Source organism: Carassius auratus, chromosome 6 (assembly GCF_003368295.1).
Source record: "Carassius auratus strain Wakin chromosome 6, ASM336829v1, whole genome shotgun sequence".
In the NCBI taxonomy this organism is placed as follows: domain Eukaryota; kingdom Metazoa; phylum Chordata; class Actinopteri; order Cypriniformes; family Cyprinidae; genus Carassius; species Carassius auratus.
In genome coordinates, this window is record NC_039248.1 from 4,363,394 (window position 1) to 4,387,952 (window position 24,559).

General features: G+C 39.0%; 1 protein-coding gene across 1 annotated transcript; it reads left to right on the plus strand.

Annotated features, from left to right (window-relative positions):
• Positions 1-10,422: 10,422 nt before the first annotated feature.
• On the plus strand, positions 10,423-23,059 carry LOC113088174 (protein-glutamine gamma-glutamyltransferase 5). The gene is made up of 15 exons (XM_026255699.1): positions 10,423-10,441; positions 10,945-11,124; positions 12,930-13,172; positions 14,538-14,656; positions 14,741-14,869; positions 14,952-15,129; positions 15,684-15,819; positions 18,510-18,613; positions 18,865-19,104; positions 19,181-19,213; positions 19,682-19,729; positions 19,812-20,018; positions 21,123-21,286; positions 21,640-21,776; positions 22,734-23,059. The coding sequence occupies exons 1-15, from the start codon at positions 10,435-10,437 to the stop codon at positions 22,882-22,884; spliced, it is 2,076 nt and encodes a 691-aa protein (XP_026111484.1). The 5' UTR covers positions 10,423-10,434; the 3' UTR covers positions 22,885-23,059.
• The last annotated feature ends 1,500 nt before the right edge of the window (positions 23,060-24,559 follow it).

Here is a 24,559-nt window from a genome sequence, read left to right on the forward strand (position 1 = left end):
GAACCCCAGAGAGAATCTGTGAGTTATTGTCAAGAGGAAAATGAGAAAGAAGAGACCAAACAACACAGATGAGCTGAAGACCACTGTCAGAGAAACCTGGGCTTCCACGCCACCTCAGCAGAGCCACAAACTGATCACCTCCATGCCACGCTGAATTGAGTAAAATTAAAGCAAAGGAGCCCCTACCAAGAATTGAGTACATGTACAGTGAATTAACATACCTTCCAGAAGGCCAACAATTCACTTAAAATGTTTTTATTGGTCTTATGAAGTATTCTAATTTGTTGAGATAGTGAATTGGTGGGTTTTTGTTAAATGTAAAAGAACCAAAGACTTAAACTACTTAAATTTATTTAATACACAAGTTTCACAATTTGTGTTGAATTACTAAAATGAATTAACTTTTTCACAATATTCTAATTCATTGAGAAGCACATATATATGTGTGTGTGTGTGTGTAATATCATATAAATGTGACTATGCTTTTCTTTGCTGTTCTCTAAGCTACCAAATAATACATTTTCAAAACAAAGCGATTGTCAATATTTTGTTCTTGAGTGTGATGAACGCCAGATCATGTGACTGAACAAACAGTAGCAGCGCAGCAGCGCCCTCTCGTGCTGAACACCAGTAATGACGGCTGGAGATATGAACGCAAAACCTCATAAACTCCTTCTCAGATTAAGACTTTAATAATCATACGAGGACACTGATTATTTAAGATAATAAAAGTTATAATATCTCATATAATTGTCGCGGTTTGTAGCGGAGACATTGTGTGCAGGAATGTGTCCGCGTGTGATTCAATGTGAGGCGTCCGTATTAAAGGAGAGTCATGGCAGTCTTCAAAACCTTATTATACACAGTCAACAATCTCCTGCAACAACACAGATATAAAACTGCGCTGGCAGTCGTCAAAGCCTTCAGGAATGGAGCTGTGTGATTTTGAATGACCTTTAAACAACGTTTTTATGCTTGTTTGGTAATAAATTGATTGAATGTTTACTATGGACATGCAGCACTTTTAATTGTATTTCATCTTTCTTAAATTGATTTTCCCCTCCTTTATGTGCTTTATAATTCTTAAACTTAAAGTAATATGTTTGCATATTGCTAGTTTTAGATATTCGATTCACTGCAAATCTGTAATTATATGAAAAGGTTCTAATTTTGCAAACAACACGTTATTATATGATTTCCATATTATTTAGGATTTATATATATCAGTGCAACTTTGTCATTTTGTTTATTTTGCAGTGCATTGTCAGTGTACTCATGCGTATGAGATAATCACATCGAGTAATCATATATACATGATGAGTTGATAAATAAAATCTAATCTTTGCTTTATCTGCACATCATGGTCAGTCTAGAGAGAAGTTCAGGGCGATCGCTCAGGCCACACACACTCTCTCCAGGAATCTGATCTGCTTTGTGTTCACGTATAAAGGCCTGCAGGCTAGTCGCACTCCTTTCTCGCTGCCTGTGTAGAATATAACAACATCAACAGTTAGAGGATTATTGGATTTATCATTTAATAACTTGTTTTTAGTGAAATGTTTTATTTGAAAATATTTTAATCTGGTACTTGCTTTTATATGTTTGTGTGCTGCAAAGACATTCATAAATGTTGGGTGTTCTAATCATTTTTGAGGGCACTGTAAACTGCATATATATAGTATACTAGTGGTCAAATGATTTTTTAAATGTAATTGATGCAAAAAAATCTCATCTGTATTTTCAGCATCATTCCTCCAGTCTTCAGTGTCACATGATCTTCAGAAATCATTCTAATATACTGATTTACTGCTCAAGAAACATTTCTGACTATCATCAATGTTTAAAACAGTATTTTTAACAATATTTTTGTGGAAACCGTGATGCATTTCTATTTTTCAGGATTCTTTGATGAATAGAAGGTTCAAAAGAACTTCATTTCTTTTAAATGTAAATAATTTGTAGCATTACATTTACTTTCTCTTTTAAACTATCTGAACTGCAAAGTGTCTCAGTTTTCACAAAAGTGTTAAGCAGCATAACTGTTCTCAACACTGATAATATCAAGGGCGTAGGTTTGATGTTGTCATTGGTGGGGACAAAACAGCAATACTTGCTGCAAATAAAACCAGCAAAATTACAATAGGCACTTTCATAGCATAAAAAATCGACCTTTAGTCTACAGCGACTTCAATTAATCAATTCTGTCAATTAATTACCTTTCACTTATAACAAAGAGGCAGTTTAAGTTAGACTTAGCTTTACTCTGTTCAAAGTGCAATCATCAACATCTGTCATTCATGTGCGAACAGGGTGTGAATTACACAGTGTGTGTGTGTGTGTGTATAATATATATATATATATATATATATATATATATATATATATATATATATATATATATATATATATATATATATATATATATATATATATATATATATCTTCTCATGTCAGTATGACTCATTTCAGACATGGACATTATAACAGCAATTATTACATTGCTTACATATGCATATACTTATATTCTACACCTTATTAATAATAAGAAATAGGGATGTTAATGATCCTTATAAGTGATAAATAATAATTTAAATCATCAGCGTTTCACTGGTACTGTAATATCTGTTATTTGATCTGTTATTTTAATTTCTGTTTCCCAGATAAACATGTACCTGCTGTCCAGGATTCTCTTTGCTTTGTCTCGTCTGGCCGTGAAAAAAGGCATCATCCCGAAGCCCAAGAAAGACCCGTTCCCACTGTTTGGCGCGCTGATGTGGGGAATCCTGAATTCCCAAAACCAGGCTTTTATGTGAAGCATTCTACATCTGGTTTTGGTAGAAACATCATTTTTGAGAGTCTTTCTGTCTTTTATATTTGCTTAGCAGCCTCATCTGTCAAGAGTAAGAGTGCTTTTGTACACTATAGGTCTGTTGATTTACTGTTTAACAAGGCCTTTATAATACACCTCAGTTTGTTGAAAGCATCAATGGCTTTGTGAATTGTGAGTCATTTCAGAAACATTGTTTTTTTTTTGGGAAGGGCCTCAAACTTGTAACCGACCCTTAATTAATAACCTAGATTATTTGCTTGAACAGTCTGTAAACTGACTGACCCTTTTGGAAGTTGCAAATATCACTGAAATGATTGTGTGTAGGATAAAAGGTGGCAGCTGAAATCAAACCACACCTGATTCCCCCATTAAAGATATGGCCGTAAAAAAAAGAATTATGTGAAGTATGTTTAATGAAAACATCTTCAGAACACATAATAATTATAAATACATGTTTATAATTAATTAAAGCAGACATCAAAGTAGAAGTTTTGTCATTCAGGGTAATGTTTCTGTCATTGGTGTAATGCAAATTCTGTGTTATACCACACTTCTTCCATCCACTGAATGACAGTATCACTGTATAAACACCAATTTTAGCATTTTATTTATATTACAGATAAATTAGGAATATTTAGCACTGACAAACATCTGTTAAACTTAATAAATATTATGATTTGATGCATGATTTTGAAAATATGATTTTGTATTGTTTAGTTTGTGTTATTGATTAATTTTAGCTGCCCATGGACAGAGAGCTAGGCAATGTAAAAAAAACAAAAAGGTAATACAGTTGTCACGTTTATGAACTTTCTGTTTCCTTTTTTGGTCACCTTCCTCCTAGTTTTGGTTAATTGATTCTTCCCACATGTTTCTAGTTCCCTCATCACCTCCTGATTGTTTAAATACCCATTCTGTTGAGTTCTCCCTCGTCCGTGATTGTTGGTATGTTTGAATGTAGATGTTTGTAACCCAACCTAAATGTGTATATGCTGAATGTAATCTAGTGTTTTGTCTGTATTCTCCTTCGTCCTCAGTAAACTCCTTATTTATTCCAGATCATCCTCTTGCACTTTGTTTTACGTTTAGCACTACCTTAATTTGTAACAACAGTAAATGCAGATACAGTAGCTTGGTTGGCACTCTTAAAGTCAGTTCACACCAAGAACAATAACTATTATGATAAATAATAGCTTACCAATACTTTTGACCTGAGAGTCCCCCCTCACTACAGTATGTCACAAGTTCAAGAGAGGTCATTAAACTCTGCGCATGCGGAACAGCTGCAGGATCTCGGTCTGCTACGGAGGCCTACACCATCACCGACCCCCACTACTGCATCTCGCCCACAGCGGAGGCGCCACAAGCAGTGTGAGAGGAAGCAGAAGAGGGGGAAGCGCGGAGGTATCCAGGCTAGGAAAACGGTTAACCCACACAAGTCATCTATCCCCACCATCGTACTGGCTAACGTATGCTCGTTGGACAATAAACTGGACTACATTCAATTCAAACAACATCAACAGCAACGGGGACAAGCACTAAATTAAGTCATGCTAATGCCTGCATAGAGACCAATCATTAAAGTCACCAAACCAGTTCAAAAACGGATTCAAGTGTGGCCAGAAGGATAATCAGAGGTTCTTCAAGACTGCTTCGACACAACTGACTGGGACATGTTTAAGCAGGCTGCCACATACAATAACTCCACTGACCTCCACGAGTACTCAGAGACTGTCACTGCCTACATCAACAAGTGTATTGATGATGTAACAGTCACAAAAATCATCACTGTCCAGGCCAATCAGAAGCCATGGATGACAGGGGAGGTCTACAGACTCCTGAAGACATGGAACGCTACCTTCAGAGCTGGTGGCCTGAGAACAGCCAGGGCCAACCTGTCCCGCGACATCAGAGAGGTTTAGAGCAAGCACTCCAGGAGGATAGCCCATCAATTCAGTGACAGCAGAGACACTAGGAGCCTGTGGCAGAGGATACAGACCATTACGGACTACAAGCCCCCACCACGGACCTGAGACAACAACATCTCTCTGCTGAACGAGCTGAACACCTTCTTTGCTTGCTTTGAGCAACAAAACAGCACCACTGCACAGAAGACTCCACCTCCTCCCGGCGACCAGGTGATGATGCTGACCCCTGACAGCGTGAGGAAATCCTTCAGCAGGATCAATGCTTGCAAAGCTCTTGGTCCTGACAACTTCCCTGGGCATTTACTGAGAGACTGTGCAGCAGAACTCAATGATGTCTTCACAGACATTTTCAACATCTCACTTTGCTGTTGTTCCCACATGTATCAAAACTACCACTTTCATTTCAGTTCCAAAGAAGTCATCTCCATCCTGCTTCAATGACTACCGTCCTGTTGCACTTACTCCCTTCCTCATGAAGTGCTTTGAATGGCTAGTCATTCACCACATCAAGTCTGCCCGCTCTCCCTCCCTGGACCCCTTCCAGTTTGCATATTGGTCCAACCGGTCGACCAATGATGCCATTGCCACTGCCATCCACTCAGCACTCACACATCTGGAAAAAAAGGACTCATATGTCAGAATGCTGTTCATAGACTTCAGTTCAGCATTCAACACAATCATCCTTCAACAGCTCATTTACAAACTGGTCTAGCTGGGTCTCAACACTTTGCTGTGCAACTGGCTGTTGGACTTTCCGACTGAAAGACCTCAGGCAGTACGGGTCGGCAGCAACACATCCAGCACCATCACACTGAAAACTGGGGCCCCCCAAGGATGTGTGCTGAGCCCCCTCCTCTTCACTCTGCTGACCCATGACTGCACACCATCACACAACTCCAACCTCTTCATTAAGTTTGCGGATGACACGAGTGTGGTGGGTCTCATTAGCAACAAAGATGAGACAAACTACAGGAGCGAGGTGAGCCGGCTGGCCGGATGGTGCAGTGACAACAATCTGTCTCTTAATGTGGAGAAGACGAAGGAGATTGTTGTTGATTTAAGGAGAGCGCACACTCAGCATGTTCCTCTGATAATCAACGGTGCGACTGTGGAGAGAGTGAGCAGCACCAAGTTCCTGGGTGTGCACATCACAGAGGACCTCTCCTGGACTGAAAGCACAGCAGCACTGGCCAAGAAATCACAGCAGCGTCTTTACTTCCTCCGCAAACTGAGAAGAGCCAGAGCCCCGCCCCCCATCATGTACACCTTCTACAGATGCACAATGACGAGCTGCATCACTGTGTGGTATGGTGCCTGCAACACATCCTGCCGAAAGACTCTGGAATGCATAGTGAGAGCAGTTGAGAAGATCATTGGTGTCTCTCTCCCCTCCCTCCAGGACATTTACGGAACCTGTCTGACTCGAAAAGCCCTCTGCATTGCAGGTGATCCCACTCACCCGTCACACAACTTCTTCAGTCTGCTGCCATCAGGGAGGAGACTGCGGAGTCTCCAGGCCAGGACCAGCAGACTGAAGGACAGCTTCATCCATCAGGCTGTCAGGAAGCTAAACTCGCTCCCGAAATTGGTCTGCTTATGTGCCTTGCGCTGCTTTAATTTAATTTTTAATTTTATTATGTCTTTTTTACATGCCCTTATTGTATAGTCGTATCTACATTTTATATTTGATTTTTAGGCTCTACTCTACATGTCTGAGAGTAAAGCAATTTCGATTCTCTGTATGTATTTACTGTACATGTGGAAGAATTTACAATAAAGCAGACTTGACTTGACTAAATACCATTAATGTATTTCCTAATATATGCAGATGCTGTAATTTGGAAAATACAGTATTTTGTAATCCTCCTACTGAATGAGTGTGTCATAGTTATATCTCTATGCAAAATAGGAAGAGCACAGGAGTGACCTGGGTGTCACCCAACCAGGCCCGAAAGCACTGCACCTTCTGCACACAGTGATCTCTTATATCTGTCATGATTTATTTAATATTCGCTCACACTGGTATGAGTGAGTGTGTGTGATCTCAAACCTTTCCGTGACTGCATCATGATGCTGTGCTTTGTAAATCCGGACTATTTAGTCTTTATTTAATGTATGTTATTAATGCACTGAAATAACAGTAACATTATTAGTCATCTATGAATCGCATGAAACCTGATAAGAGCATTCTGTACTTTACCTCAGAAAAGAAAGACTGCATTGCATTAGTCGCATTCATTTTGCATTAAGAACATTTTTTTTAAAAAAATTGAGGAAATGTTTAAGAACCATTAAAATAAAAAATAAAAAAATCAATTTGAAAAATTTCAAAATTTCACCATTGCCCTACTGTAATGCAAAACCAACCAAAAAGTATATATATATATATATATATATATACATATCAAAGTTGTTCTAAAACCAATTCAATAGCCCTTTTTGTCTTATGAAAACTCTAACGAAGCATCAGTCAGAGTGGGATCCATAAGCAGGCCATAAAATCGTGGTCAAACAGGCAATGGTCACACACCAGCAAACAGAGTGACAGAGGGTAAACACACTCGTTGTCAGTAAACAGGCTAAAAGTCGGGGCAGGCAGCAATGAATCACAACTCTGACACAAGAAAGATAATCCAAAAGGCAGGCTGCAAAGAATCATAAACGAGGTACAGACAGGGTCACAAGAGGCAGGCAAAACAGAAAAACACTCAGAAATGCAAACAGCAGTAATACAATACTTCGCAATGAGATGGAAGAAACATACTGTTTATGTAGACTAGCTGATGGGCTACAGCTGGGCTGAAGGTGAATTTATACTTCTGTGTCGGACATATGCCGTAGGCTGTGCATCGGTTTTCATTTATACTTCTGTGTCGACGTGCAGTCCACGGGCATGTTGCTTGTGTTACCTGCCGACCAGGCAAAAGCTGAAGAAGCAGCTATACATTTTACCAGTATCTACAATGATGGGCAGAGGACCCTGGTCACCGGACACCTCCTCTCCCTCCTCATTTGGACCACCTGCTGGTTTCAGTAGTGATACATGGAAAGTACAATTGGAGAAATATAATAATGATTGGGCAGGACAAGGCGGAAAGAAACAGGTGTGATTTTTCTAATAATTTTAAATGTACCCATGTATCTAGTTCTGAGTTTCTTGCATGGCAGCCGAAGATGTAAGACTTTAGTGGATAGCCACACCCACTGACCAGGACTGTACTCTGGAGCAGGACGGCAATCATGATCAGCCTGTTCTCTCTTCTGAGTAACCGGTCATTGACTGCCTGGACATTAGTGGGTTCTCCAGACCAGGGGAAGAGGGGTGGTAGGAATCCAAGGATGCACTTAAAGGGAGTCAGACCAGTAGAGGGTTTCTGAATTGAATTCTGAGCATACTTTGCCAAAATCAGGTCCAATTGTTCTGATGTTGACTGTAAGACTGAAGGAAATTTCGGTTTGATCATTTGATTGAGGATGATAATGTGACCAGGGACGTTGTGGAATCGGTAGTGGTTGGAGCAGGCTGGCTGGTAGTTGATGCAATTGTTTTTTTTAATATTGCAGGTTTCACATTGGTGGACAAACGTGATGGTATCTTTAGATAAGGAGGGCCACCAAAAGCGTTTTTGCAGGAGATGGATGGTGAATGATGTTGATTACGGAGGATTTCAGGAACAATGATCTTTTTGGGGGGGCATTCACCTGACACTTTGGAGTGGGCACTGGCATGTTCAATTTCAGTAATGATATTCCACTAGATGGGAGCAACAATGACGTCAGGGGACAAAACGGTTTCCGGAAGTTGTGGAGATTGGTCGGGTTCATAATGTCTGAATAGAGCATCAGCTTTGGTGTTCTTGGAACCAGGTTGATAAGTGACTACAAAACTGAAACGAGTGAAGAACAATGACCAGCGAGCTTGCCTGGGTTTGAGTCTTTTAGCGTTTCTCAGGTATTCCTTGTTCTTATATCTGTCAACACTGTGCATGAATGTGTAGACCCCTCTAACCAATGTGGCACTCTTCAAAAGCTGCTTTCATGGCTAAGAGTTCCTTATTTCTGACATCATAATTCCTCTCTGCTGTGCTTAATTTTCTGAAATATAATGCACATGGGTATAATTTAGGAGGTGAACCTTGCCTTTGAGATAAAACGGCACCCAGACCAGTATTAGAAGCATCTACTTCCACGATGAAGGGAAGTTCAGGGTTAAGATGATGTAGAATGGGGGTGGTGACAATTCACTGCTTAAGCTGCTCAAAAGCTTGAGTGGTTGTGCTGGGCCACTTGAGGCGGTTAGCTCCCCTTTTAACAAGGACGTTAAAGGGTTGGCAACAGAACTAAAGTTCCCAATGAAACGTTGGTAAAAATTGGTGAAACCAAGGAGTTTCAGGGTGGATGATTGTGACCAACTGAGAACTGACTTTACCTTATTTTCATCCATGGTGACTCTTTCAGGACTAATAATGTGCCCCAGGAATGTAATGGAAGTTCTGTGAAACACTTCTCCACTTTATCATATAGTTTGTGGTGGATGATTTGTTTGAGTACAGCTCTGATGTGTTTCTGAAAAGATCAGAATATCGTCAATGTATATAATGACCATTTTGTTGAGCATGTCTCTGAATGCATCATACATGAAGGCTTGAAATACTGATGGACTGCTAACCAGGCCGAAGCCAGGACCAAATAGTCATAATGCCATGTTACTAGTGGAGAAAGCAGTCTTCCATTCATCCCCCTCTCTAATGCGGATAAGATTGTAAGCACTGCGAAGATCGAGTTTGGTGTAGTATTTCTCAGTTGTTGACCATAGCAAGGGGGTATCGAAACTTAAGAGTAATCTCATTCAAACCTTGGTAATCAATGCATGGCTGGAGACCTCCATCTTTCTTCTACACAAGGAAGAACCCAGCAGACGCAGGTGAAGTAGAAGGTCATATGAAGCCCTTGGTTAACTCTTCCTCGATGTACTGCTTCATTACTTCTGATTCACCTTAGGGGGTGTTGTACCTAGAAGTAGGTCAATGGCACAATCACAGACACAATGAGGTGGCAATTAATATACATTCACTTTACTGAAGGCCACCGACAGTTCTATGTATTCAGGAGGGAGGTTGAAATGTATAGAACATTTCAAACATGCTGTTTGAAATGTTCTATACATACTCATATATAATAAACACATATAGATAAATACAAATATGGTAACATAATAACAATAATCACATTCAAATCTGAGTTAGAAGTTATGAAACTGATTATACTGACCACAGATTTGCACATTCAGTAATTTTATGTGATTTTTTTGAAGGTGGAGGTCCTGTATTATAGTAATGTCACACCTACTTTGGACTAATTATTCATTTGTAACTGGTTATACTGCTGTTGCTATGACTCATTGATGGCCACATCACTCCCCACACTCTTCACTATTACAGGGAAAGCATCATGTTGCTGTGATTTCGTTTAAACTTCTCTTAACAGGTCATGTATGTGTGATTGCGTAATTGTTTGAGGTGTTGGTTCTACTGATTGTAACATTTGGCATGTATTGAATTCAAGTGAATGTGTTCTGGTGACTTAAGCGGAAAGGGAGAGGCAGATGGATGCTATATAAAAGCCCAATGAACTGTGAACCTGAATCAAACATCAAACCCCAAACAGCTGCATATCATGGACGGTAGGCTTTATGTTTTTATTATTAGCATTTTTACTGGTTTACTAGCAAGGAATTTTGTTGTTACCAAAAACATAGTATTTGAGTTATTTTGCTATTTATGACTTTATAAAGACCTTTCTTTACTACTGCATGAAATGTGTTTAGATTTCAGATTATTTTACTATACTAATCATAAATGATTAACTTTTAATTTAAACACTTAAATATTTTTAGTTGTGCAATTAAGTTGTTCATTTGCTTATAAAACAACTTTTCAGATCATTTAGAAAAATGTTTATTCTAAATCATGTTAAAATTACGGAGCCCTGCACATGCAATGCAGGAAAAAAATAGTAGGCTAAATCGTGTGCACGATTTACTGTTCTCTCGATTTATAATTTGTGCGGCAGGACTGACTAATTCTTTCCCTCAATTTGCTAAATCATGCACACGATATATATCTCTTTATATCTCTCAAAATGCTTCCCTGAGAAATAATATCACATTTTCTAATTTTTACACAGAGTTCAAGGTTCGAACTGTCGACCTGCAACGGGTGCAAAACCAGACTCGCCACAGAACCGAGGGTCTGAGTTCCAGCACTCTGGTTCTTCGGAGAGGACAGACCTTTACAGTGATTATCAACTATGATGGACGACCATTCGATCCACTGAAGGAAAAACTTATTTTCCGAATTGTTCTAGGTATGTTTGTGTGCTTGTGTGTGGGTGGGTGTGTGAATAAAAATTGCAACCTCATCTCACATCACCCTCCCTCTATTATGATGAAATTCATCATTAATCATTAATTAGTCAGATCCAGAGTGACTTTCTACACATTTTTGCTATAGAAATATGAACAAAGTGGTACTTTGACAAAATTATGATGGCTGTGAAAAGTTAAAGATGAAACGATAAAACAATATATTTAGGTTTATTCCAATACATGCAATTGTAAAAGTAGTTTGCATTTTATTATTGATAAACTATTATAATTTTTTACAAATATTTTACATTTATTACTATTATATATTCTGTTTTACTTTAATTTTAGTTTTAGTGTGCAAGTAATTTTGTTGCGTTTTGTAATTTATATGACCTTTATTCAAAATGTCTTTTTTTTTTGTTTGTTATAATTTAAATATAAATATTGCCTTTGAAAATTATTTATTTATTTATTTATTTTATTTTTCTGTCACAGTTCTTCGATTCTATTGGAGTAGGCTACTTGATTAAAACAAAAATTCTCAATTGCATATTGAGTAACCGGCAAAATACCTGAAGCTGATTGATATTATTTAACCCATTTAAAATCACAATATAGTATAATGCTATTGTGAATTCACAATAGCATTATGCAATACATGTTTATATATTATAATATATGCGCTTAAATTATTTAAATGCGTGTACATATGTGCATTTCACAGCGGCTCCGTTCGCAGTAAATGCTGCTCCACACGAAATCCATCTGTGCATATTGTTGTGGGTTTACCCAGGCGGCAAGGAAGTCGACCGTAAGTTGAAGTCGGGTGGGGGCTGCCATCTTGTAGCAGAACTTCACTTGCGTTAGCATCCCACTCACTCCCACTCATTTTGGCGTCACTTTGACAGCGAATAACTTTACATCTGAGGCGTTTAAAACTCTGTTTGTCCATTATTTATTTCTAAAGATACACGACAATGTATAAAGGGCTCCATTACCTTCTACGTTACATTATGGCCCCGTAGAAACAGTTTTTGTAAAAATAGGCTAACGATTGCGTCATAACCACTCGACTCTCTGTCGCATTACCGTACAGACAGGAGGAGAAGCTCACAGGCAATTAACTTAATATGGCGTACTGGCGTTACATTTTAAAATACTATACAAAATAATTAATCAGAATACTTACTCCTGCTCACTCACGACAAAGAACTCCCCGCTCAAGCTCGCCGTCTCTGCAAGATTAACGATGGCAGTTTGCACGCACAGCTACTAGAAGATTTACATCTGTCAGACAGGTTGCTGACGTCGTCAAGCTTCGTTTGAGTCTGCGTGTCAGAAACGGAAGTGCTAAAAAACGCTAAAAATGGGCTTCACTTGTCTCAATTGAGTTCCAATGGGGTCGCTGTGTCCATTTCTTTTACTGTCTATGGGTTTACCTTATTCTGGGAATGCAACGTGCACCATTGCAATTTCAAAATAAAAGTCTAAACTTTAGCTCTGAGTTTACATGTTTTGATGTCCACATATTCAATAAATTACAGTGGCTGTAGGCTTTCTATTTTAAAGAAATGGCCGGATATGATATATTAAGTAGACATTTTATTTATTATTATTTAAAATGGTGAGATTTTTTATGGTTAATTTCCTATAACTGATGAATAGCCATGGTATAAACTAAATACATTAAAAGTCAAGATACAAATAAAATGAATTGCTTTATGGTGAAAACTAATAGTATTTTACTTCCAGAATCCAATTTTTGTGCTCTGTTCTGACACCCACTCCTCTCTCCTCTCCGCAGGTCCGATTGCTGTGGAGGTCCCGGTCTCCAGGTTCGGACAGCCTTCTGCGACTCAATGGACCGCAATTCTGGAGAGGAGCGTCCCAAACCCGACTGGACCCCGTGCTCTTTCAGTATCGCTGTCCAGCCCTGTGACTGCTTCTATCGGTGTCTACACACTCCAGCTGAGAGTCGAGACCCGTGTGACTGTGAAAACACACTTACTCGGCCAGTTCACACTTCTCTGCAACCCCTGGAGCCAAGGTGAGCACGTAGGCCTCGCTGCGTCCTGCAGTGGAAACCCACCCACATCCAAGTGTGATGTCGAAGCCACAGTCATGCCAAATACAACCCCACCCCTATCCAATACATCACCTTGTAATTCCCCATCCCTGTATCGGGGAAACCCGGAAGTAGGTTGAAGCAATTTACGGCAGTTTCAGGGTTTTGGCTAGAAGGGATGCTAACAATAAATTACATTTTTCTACAAATTAGATTGTGTTTTATTAACATCTACACTAGGGGGGCCCTTATTGGGGTTACATTTTTTTATTGGAAATGTTAACCTCTCACCCCCTCATTAGAAGTATGTAATGAATGCAAAACACCATCCAGATAATTTGTCATTTAGGGTATGCTTAAAGAATGTATCTTTTTATCAACAGGTTCTTCAAGGTCTGCGTTGTAATATTAGCAAAGGTTTTGTTCACTGATAAGCTTTTGACTGTTTCTGATATCAGATGGCTCTAACCATTAGGCCATAACTGCCCCTTTGTTTCTCCACTAGAAGTAGGGACAGTTGTGGCCTAATGGTTAGGAAGTCAGACTTATAACCCCAAGGATTGGAACCTTGCAGGAAATTTAGGTGGGGGAGTGACTGTACAGCGCTCTCTTCCACCCGCAGTTATCACGATTTGAGGTTGACACTTTACAACAATGGCAACTTCTTTGTTATTCTTAATTCCTAAATGAAGATCCTGGTACCTGAGCAAACAATGCAAATGCAAGAAAGAGGTGTTGCGCTTATCCAAGAGCACAATGGACTCCCCTCTAAGACTAAAGAACAAATGCAGTTCGTTATGCAGATCTTCAGAGAACGCCAAAATCTGTTTCCGGGTCCCTGCAAAAGTACTTTGATTGAAGGATCATCATAAATATCTAGATCAGTTCAAAGTTCACTCTCTTCACTAGTACAGTAATTTCATTACAGTAATATTCAAGAACTTTGCGGCTGAAGGACATGTCAGACTGTCATCACGATCTAAATCAGATCGCAATTGATGATTAAAAGATTTTAAAATTGACAACAATGTAAGTCTTGGTAAAGACCAAAGATTTTATTTAATTTTTTTACTTACTGACATGGCAAACAACATTTTCATCTTCTTTTTTTGTAGTCTTCCTAACGATAGTTAGACTTATCTTCTTATCGTTGTTTAATGTGTCAAAAATGTAATTGTTGTTCCCGTTTTAAAAAGATTGAGTATATTATGAATCTGGACATGGACATGGCTTTTGATGTCACACTTAGATCTGGGATGCATAGCCTCTTTTCACATATTGCTTTCATTTATTGTCTTTACACAAAGATCGCCAATAAAACAAACAAATTGTCATTTTTTTCTGCAGCTGATTCAGTGTTCCTGCAGTCTGAGGATTTGAGGACTGAATATGTCATGAGTGATATTGGCCTGCTGTTTAAAGGCAGCCCCGGGAACATCGTCTCCAGACCCTGGTCATTTGATCAGGTGAGATGTTTGACCATTGACTGACAGCTCAGCACTGAACAAAGACTTCACTTTAACTCCTGTCATGCATAAATGTGTTTTCAGTATGAAAAAGGGATACTGGACATCTGTATGAAATTGCTGCAGGTGAGTCCTCAACATCAAGCAGATATGGGTAAAGATCTACAGAACCGCAGTAATCCGGTTTACATCGGCCGCGTGATCTCAGCGATGGTGAGGATCTGCTCTCATTCTCTCCTCTCTGCTCTTTCGATCTCTCCATGTATTAATATAGTCTCTCTGTCTTTCTAAACAGGTGAACTCTAACGATGATAAAGGGGTGATAACTGGAAACTGGTCAGGTGACTACAGCGGTGGGGTCAACCCTTCAAAGTGGTCCGGCAGTGCAGATATTCTCAGGATGTGGGCAGAAACACAATTCAGGCCTGTGAAATATGGACAGTGCTGGGTGTTTGCTGCTGTCATGTGTACAGGTGGGACAATAGCAGTCATTACATCCAAAAGTCTGGGGTCAGTAAGATTTATTTTGTAAAGAAATGAATACTTTTATTCAGCAAGGACACATTAAATTGATCTAAAGTTGAAGACATTTCTGATGTTAAAAAAAGATTAAGATTTCACATAAATGGTGTTGTTTTGAAATGTTTCTTGAGCATCAAATCATCATATTAGAATGATTTCTGAAGGGTCATGTGACACTGAAGACTGGAGGAATGATGCTTTGAACACAGCAATAAATTGCATTTTACAATATATTCAAATACAAAACAATTATTTTTAATTTTAATAATATTCCACCATTTTCCTGTTTGTACTGTATTTTGAGAGTAAATGAATGCAGCCTTAGTGACAAGACTAACTGTCACCACATTTTTGAAAGTTAGTGTATGTGCTTTAATGTGTTAATTCGCTCAAAAATAATAATAAAAAAAATAATAATTTGGGTGAAGTACTCCTTTAATGGGTCATTGGTAATTTAATTAGTGCTACTGATTATCAATATTAAATGCATTTGTTTGTGTAATAGTAATGAGAGCACTTGGCATTCCGACTCGAGTCATCACCAACTTCAACTCCGCTCACGACACAAATGGAAACATGGTGATTGAGGAATATTACAATGAGATGGGGGAAAAACTGTCCTTCAGCAGGGATAGCATCTGGTGAGTTACGCTTAAAAGCTAAAATGTCTCTGTACATATAGAGCTAAAACATACATTGATGTACATTAGGTTGGCATCTGTAAGATTTTTCATGTTTTGGAGAGAAGTCTCTTGTGCCTACCAAGGGTGCATTTAATTGATCAAAACTACAGTGAAAACAGTAATATTCTGAAATATTATTATGATTTGAAATAACTGTTTTCTATGTGAATATATTGCAAAAAAAGTTCTTTATTCCTGTGATCACAGATGATTCCCTTTCGAAAGGGAACTCCATGCTGCGTCTTCTAGAGGGTGCTATGGGAACGCTGTCAGCATGGCCGGTGTCTGAAGCATAAATTAAATAACGACAATGAACTTGACATTGGTAGGCGGAAGCCTATGATGTACGCAAATTAGCGACTGCGGATATAAAAGGGCACCTGTAGAACACAACATCCTTTGTGCATTTGTTGTGAGCGGTTCTCATTGAGGAAGCTCCGGTCTCGTTTGTTCCTTTTTTTGAGGGAATTGGGACAATCATTTGCACCCCACGGCAAGGGGCCCTGCTTCTGCTGAGGCAGCAAGGAGACTGAGATCATGGGGATCGCAGATGGAGTTCGCTGACGAGTTTGAGGGTGAGGTTAATCTTCCGCACTCGCCGCGGGCTGACGAGGGTGAACTGCCGGAAGAAGTGCTGTCTCTTTTTCAGATCGAGCAGGAAGTGCTCTGTTGGCTTCTAGGATTTGGCTATAGGATTTTTCATAGCTTTCTCAGACAGCCTGCTTGAGGTTTATGGAGCTGCTGGAGGTTATGGAGCGTGCTACTGCTATGTTAGATGTTCAGTGGAAGCACGACACAGAGGAAGCCGCTCACAGCAAGCTTGATGAGTGGTTTCTTTCTGGAAATAATCCTCCAGCCCCAGTCATTTTCTGATCTTCATAATGATAAACCATATTCATATATCGATGTCAGTGTACTAGTTATGCTAACATCAAGAGTATGCGAGAGCATAGATATACATCAATGCCTATATCGAAGAGACGCTTGCGAGCTATTTCTCAGATGGGGTAACATCTACGTTGAAGGCTCCGGCCCTGCCATCCAGGCCACTGAAAGAAAACATATCGCCTGAATGGTAGGACATACGTGGCAGAAGGTCAGGCCGCTGCTCCCTCGATACAATGCGGGCGTACCAGGCTGATTTGCTGAAGGACCTAGACCAGGGTCAGGGACTCTCCCCTGAGGTGGTAGCGGAGTTGCACAACACCACAGAACTGGCTCCGCCTATGCAGTAGTAGGACTGTAGGCTCTTTTAATTGAGCCCCATTAAGTGCCTTTGACGCTTAGTGAGGCCAGGTCTCCTCCTTTTAGAGAGTCTTTATGCCAAGTCCTCCACTCCTAAGAGCTCCCCTGCCAGGGTTGAGTGTTGTTAGGTTTCCTCTTGTTTTAGAGAGTCATTCTGCTGAAATCTCCACTCTCCATTGCTCCGCTTAGACAGTACTTTTGGTAGGTGGGCTCCTCTTCTTTTTGTGAGCCTCACTAACTGTCTTTAGCACTGAGTGTAGTCAGGTCTCGTCTCATTCTAGTGAGTCATCATGCTGAGGCCTCTACTCTTATGAGTTTCTCTAAGAATGCTAGGCTTCCTCTTGTTCAAGAGAGTCATTCTGCTGAAGCCTACACTTCCCAGAGCTCTGCTTAGGCTGTAATGTGAGTAGCAGGCTCTTTTTATTTGAGCCTAACTACCTGCCTCTGGCATTGAGTGTAGCTAGGTCTCCTCTCGATTTAGAGAGGCGTTATGCTGAGACCTCCACTCTTAGAGCTCCAGACTCTGGCGGGTGAGTTAGTCTGTGATGATTGGTGCTTGAGTCTGCCGTAAAGCCTAGCGGTTTTGCTAGTAGGGATGCTGTTCCTCAAGTCCTGACTTGGGGAAATGGTTACCTAGGAACTTATCGCTCAGCATGGCGATATTGGTAAAATGTTCCCATAGTGCCCTCTAGAGGATGCAGCATGGAGTTCCCTTTCAAAAGGGAACATCTCAGGTTACACATGTAACCATGGATCCCTGAGAATAAGGAACGAGACACTGCGTCTCTGTGCCATGCTTCAGTATAATGCCTGTGTCTCCTCAGACAATAAAGCGGATGATGTGTTCTACAGGTGCCCTTTTATGACCGCAGTCACTCATTTGCTTACATCATAGGAAAATGTCCAGTTCGTTGTTGTTATTTAATTCATCCTCCAGACGCCGGACACGCTCACAGCATTACCATAGCACCCTCTAGAGGATGCAGCGTCCCGTTCCCTATTCTCAGGGAACCATAGTTACTTGCTTAACCACAGACGATTTTCAGAATTACTCCAGTTTTAAGTGTCACATGATACTTCAGAAATAATTGTAGTATGCTGATTTACTGCTCAGGAAACATTTCTTATTACTTAGAAACTTTGAACTTATGGAAAGAACACCATTTCTCTTTTTTAACATTATAAATTACTGTCACTTTTGATCAATTTAATGCATCCTTCCTGGAAAAAAAGTATAGATTTCTTATAAAAGTATAGAAAAAACTATAGTGCTTAAATGTTTTTCCTTATACTTCAGTAAAAGCATCTTCAGGCTGCAGTGTACAAATAAACCTGAACTGAATGCAGTGGAAAGGAAAAAATAATTTCTCAGGATATCACTAAAAGTGTTTGCTCTTTTTCAGGAACTTCCATGTGTGGGTGGAGAGTTGGATGAAGAGGCCTGATCTGGGTCGAGGTTATGACGGATGGCAGGTTCTCGACCCCACGCCACAAGAGAGGAGCGCAGGTATGTCATTAAAAGTGACTTTTACAAGGCTAACACATGTAGAAAAACTGCTGGAAAGGCCAGTTTCATATAAACTGGTTTATACTGGTTAGTACTGGTCTGGTGGGCCAGTTTAATTGTAGACTTTGTTTTAAGACCTAGTGAGCTGCCTTCATAGCATGCTATTCGGTTGCTCCATTTTATTTGTATTTTTTTTTTTTGAGCTGGTATTTTAATGATAATCATGTTTAAACATCAATACTCTATCACAGGAATATTCCGCTGTGGTCCTGCTGCTGTTAAAGCCATTTATGAGCAGAAGGTGGACGCACAATATGATGTGCCATTCGTTTACGCAGAAGTGAACGCAGATGTCCGTGTAATGATTGTCAGAGATAGGACGGTATTATCAACCAGCGTCGATAAACGCAGAGTTGGAGCTCTGATCTCCACCAAACGTCCAGGATCTATGATAATGCAGGACGTCACGTCTGAATACAAAACCGAGAAGGGTAAGAGAAAGAATGATTAAAAAAAAAAAAACGTTAAAAAACCATTTTATACAAAATCTCCTTCTTTCACATTTAGATATGGTACCATTTCGTGCAGCAGGCGGTATTGGTAAGTTTTTTTTAGCCTTCAAATGTTTAAAGCTGAAGTATGTAATTAATTTTACTAGGATCAGCATCACCAAAAAAATAAAAATAAAAATGAATGGTTGTTGTTAAAGACATTGAAAAGTTTCTGGTGTAGGATTACATTGCCACTGTTTTCCTTCAGTAAATTTCTCACATGATTACAATGGAATGGCAATTAAAACAATGAATTAAAGGTTAAATGTACAGGTAGTAATACTGAAATAGTATTTTCTTGTAAAACACACTTCAATAATTTTGGTTTTGCTTATAACTTAATAAAAAATAAATACAATTCTTGAACACTTTGAAGAAACACTTAACATAAAAGCATGCATGTTTTTTTTTGCATGACTAACTGTTAAATTAACTTAATTTCAACTAATCAATTTTGAGAATATTTTTAAGTAAACATTTAAAAATAAATGTTTTTTTTTTCGGTTATTCATCTAAGCTGCTCGAGGATACACTTTTGGTGATGAACGTACTATGCCAAGGGAGGGTGAGTTCTAACATTTGTTTCTCCTTTTCTCATAACAAGTAATATGATTAAATACAATGATCTAACATGTAATTTCTTGTAGATTCTAAGGGTGTTGCAGTTTCTCTCCAGCTTCTGAAAGCCCCTGTAGTGGGAGAAAACATTTCTTTTAACGTCATAATCACTAACAATGAGGCTGCTCAGAAACTGCTGAAAAAACATGTGAATGCTCAGAACAAGGAGTATAACCGGAATCCCACTGGAAGCTTCTGGGAGTCTCATGATGACGTGAAGATCGGCCCGAAAGAAAGTAAGAGTCCTGCAAAAATAGCTTAAAATGAGTTTCAAATGTACTTATAACCAATAAAATCACAACCTGTATGTGTTTTACGCATTTATTCTGCTGTAGGAGTGGATAATATGACAGGAATATTATGATTTGCTCCACAATCTTTTCCGATTATTTTTCATGAAAGATTTTGAGAAACAAATTTCCCTGTTTAAGAAATGAAGCCATGTAAGGTAACAAAACAAATAAAAATGACAAAGTGCTGATTTTACGTTCAGATGATTGGATTTAAATCTAAATTGATGTTAAAATCTATTATACACTGACAAATGTACACTGTACACATTATTAAAATGTGAAGTCTCTTCATCATCCGCAAAACATGCCAAAACCTATCAAAAGTTAATCACAATCTCTTACTGTTTCATTGGACTGCCAAAATATTTACAGAAAATTGTAATTTAAAAAACAAAGAATCAATGCGATCATGATGCTATATGATTCATAATACTAATTTCATGATACAATTTTTTTACTAAATGTTATTATAAATGAAAAGGAAGTTTTCAAAATTTGAAGCAAAATCAGAACGGCCTGACTTTAGCTTTGTAAAACTATACTACATTAAACATATTTGTGCAAAACAAAAACAGCACATGGGCTAAATAAGAATATAAATTCACTCTCTGACAGCAGATGGCGCTTTTGGAACAGCTGTGATACAGCATTTCCCTGGTTACCATTGTAAACAAAGAGGCACCAAGGAAAAAAAAAAAATACATAAAACATAAATACCAAAAACAAATACATTTATCTAAGTTCCCACTCCACAACTGTATTATGATTCATTTAACATCTCATCTGACTTGAATTGTTTTTATTGATTTTCAACCGGCTCTGCATGCATCGTTACGTCCCTAGTCATGTGACCGGAATGTAGCATACTGCCATGAAATATTTATCATAGAATGCATACTACATATAGTTTATTTAATAGTAGGCAGAGTAGTATTACATTGCATGCATAACAAAATTCTTCTACTTGCAAGTAAAAATGTCCATCTGGACCACATGATTTTTTATCACAAAAACGTGGTTAAATTGCTGTTTCTTGTACTCCACCAGCTGTGACTATAAAACACGAGATCTCCTTCAAGGAGTACATGCTGAAGGAGACTGCAGAGGATTCTCTGGTTAACCTGGCTGTGGTTATTGAGGATGTAAAGACTCAGGAGAGAGTGCTGGCTTCAGAAGAGTTCAACATCCGCACCCCTTCCCTCAATATACAGGTATATGCTGGCCCAACACGGACATTTATACTAGCTTCAAAAGAAACATGAACTCCTCTACCCTTGACGCCCTTTGTAAAAAAAAAAACAAGATGTTGATTCGTGACTAAATGAAACCATTGAAAATTAATTTGTTTTATTAAAATATCTACTTAAAGACATGCAATCATAGATATTATGTGGGAGAGACTTTGGTAACACCTTATAATGCATTATCTGATCTCATTAATAATTGTGACCACAGTTATAATTTATTATTATAATACTTTTCTCTTCATTGTTACACCTTGATAATATATAATGCATTAACGCATGACAAACAGGAATTTAAAACAATTCGTTTTTTATTCCAGATTCAGAATGAGGTCTCTGTCATCATTAACACACCACAAGTGGCCACAGTGGTCTTCACAAACCCATTCAACGTTGCAGTGAGCGGAGAACTGACCGTATCTGGTTCAGGACTCTTGGAGGAGAAGGCTCAAATGAGGTAACACGTTTTCCCAAACACTTCCCTTTTAGTCAGATAACCCCGCCCCTAAATGCACACCATTGGTTGATACAATGCATCAGGCTGATCGGAATGCTCAAATAAACAGAACATTAGTTAGAAAGTATCACAGTCAGAGGCACACTATGGTTTCTGGGCCCCTTGGACATCATATACACTCGGACCATCACTTTCCTGTGCTGGTGTGGGGGATGCCCCCCTCTGAAGAAATCATGTTTCCCTCTTGGGGGGAATTGTCTGGCACTTAACCCCCCCTTATGGCACCCCTGGTTACAGTGTAACAGAAGTATCAAATTTCAAATGTATCTGCATCATTAGTTTGTATAAGATAAATTATTTTAACATCCAAAAATGACACACAGTACCCTTTCATTTAATCAATTTCTTCCCCCTTACATTTCTCTAGTAGAAAATAAGAGTTATTTAAGTTCCCAAGTGCCAGAATTTACTATAGTGAACATAATTCTATAGCAATGAAAGTACCATAGTAAATCCAGTTTTTTACTATAGTAAATCCACATTACCGATCACAGTCATTAAAAAAGTAATTAACAAAATAAAGAATCTTGCACTGTTTAAAATAGATCCCATATACATTTATTTTAATTGTACAGTAGTAACAGTGGTTATTATGAAAGAAGCTATGCGTGTCATGATCGTTTTAGTTCACATGGCTGATGAGTGATTCTGACGGGCCTCGAACAGTCGAGCTCATACAGTTTTCAGTCAGTGGGAGGGGTTGTTTCTGAGATTTTTGACATGATTATCTTTAACATCAGTTTCACTGCCACAGTGTCCATTAGAAGTGTCAGGAAACTCTTGTTAGTCAGCATTTCTGAAGCACTTCTGTAATCATAGGCATATCGGAGAAAGCCGTGTGACTTAGCACTATGATATACACATCAAACTCTAAATGTCCTATGTTTTATATTTCAGGATTACAATTCAACCCCGAGAAACCACAAAGAAGCCCGTCAGTTTCACTCCCAGGATGGCGGGGGCCAAGATGCTTTCTGCTAATTTAGTGTTGGAGAATCCTCCCACCATCCTGCACGGATTCAAGACCATCAATGTTCAAGCATCTTAAGAGTCACACACTTTTAGAAATGATTGTGAACCCTCATGGAGTGCTGCACTAGTGGTTGAAACACATTTAGAATTAATTGCTTTCTAACCCTTTTTTATTTATGTCACTGTGAAATCTGACTTGATTCACTGACTTGTTTTCAAGATTATTTAGGCACAAGCCTGAAAATAAAGCATATCCATGCCATATCCATGTTTGTGATCTGTTCACATGCATTCTCCAGCAGAGGGCAGATTAGTTCAGTCATTCACAGCAAAGACTATCAGCTTCATATTCTCTCACATTATTAATCATGGTTGTTAATTATTATTAATTGGTTGTCCCATTATTAATGGGAATTGGTAACAGATATATATCTAACCATTATTAATTCGAGATACACTTAAGAATTAAAATTACATAAGATACTAAGCCTTGTTTTATGGAAAAATATCAAAATTAAGTGAGTTTTGCAGTAAAGAGAAAATAATATCCACCATAGAGGTAAGATAAATAATTTATTTTCCATTTGAATTCAAGTTTTTTTTTTTAGGTCGCATGGCCTTTGTGTAAAACTCCTGTGCCATTAATCACCAGGTCTTCTGAGCAGGCCAAAAGGTGTTTTTGACACCGGATTCAAATCGTAAGAATTAAAACGACAACAATGTCAGAGCCAGAAACACCATAAAAACTCCAAAACTATTCTATCGCCGTTATCAGAATCAGAATGAGCTTTATTGCCAGGTATGGTCACACATACGAGGTATTTGTTTTCATGACAGAAGCTCCACAGTGCAACATAATGACAGTGACAAAACAAAAAAACACAAAATGGAATAAAAAAAAATATATAAAAAAATTGACAATGTATGTACAGGTATATTATGTGCAAAAAAATTAAGTGTACGCTAAGTATGTGTGTTAGATAAATAAGTGTATGTATATATAAATATAAATAGTGTAGTGTGTTCCACAGTTTTTTTCAGTTGTTCATTAGATGGATTTTGTCTGGTCGTTCTGGTGTTCAGAGCTCTGTAGCATCGACCAGATGGCAACAGTTCAAAGAGGAAGTGCCCTGGATGTGAGGGGTCCAGAGTGATTTTAACAGCCCTTTTGCTCACTCTGGATAAGTACAGTTCTTGAATAGATGGGAGGGTTTGGGAACAGATTTAGAAGCTGAGCTGAACCAGACAGTTACTGAAGTGCAGAGGATGGATTCAATGATGGTGGAGTAGAACTGTTTCAGCAGCTCCTGTGGCAGGTTAAACTTCCTCAGCTGGAGAAGAAAGTACAATCTCTGCTGGGCCTTTTTCACGATGGAGTCAATGTGAATGTCCCACTTCAGGTCCTGAGAGATAGTGGTGCGCAGGAACCTGAATGACTCCACTGCAGTCACAGTGCTGTTCATGATGGTGAGCGGGGGGGGTTCAGGGGGGTTTCTCCTGAAGTCCTCGATCATCTCCACTGTTTTGAGTGTGTTAAGCTCCAGGTTGTTGAGACTGCACCAGACAGCCAGCTCTTTAACCTTCTGTCTGTAAGCAGACTCGTCCCCGTCCTGAATGAGGCCGATGAGTGTGGTGTCGTCTGCAAACTTCAGGAGCTTGACAGAGGAGTCCTTAGATGTGCAATCGTTGGTGTACAGGGAGAAGAGCAGTGGGGAGAGGACACAGCCCTGGGGAACTCCGGTGCTGATTGT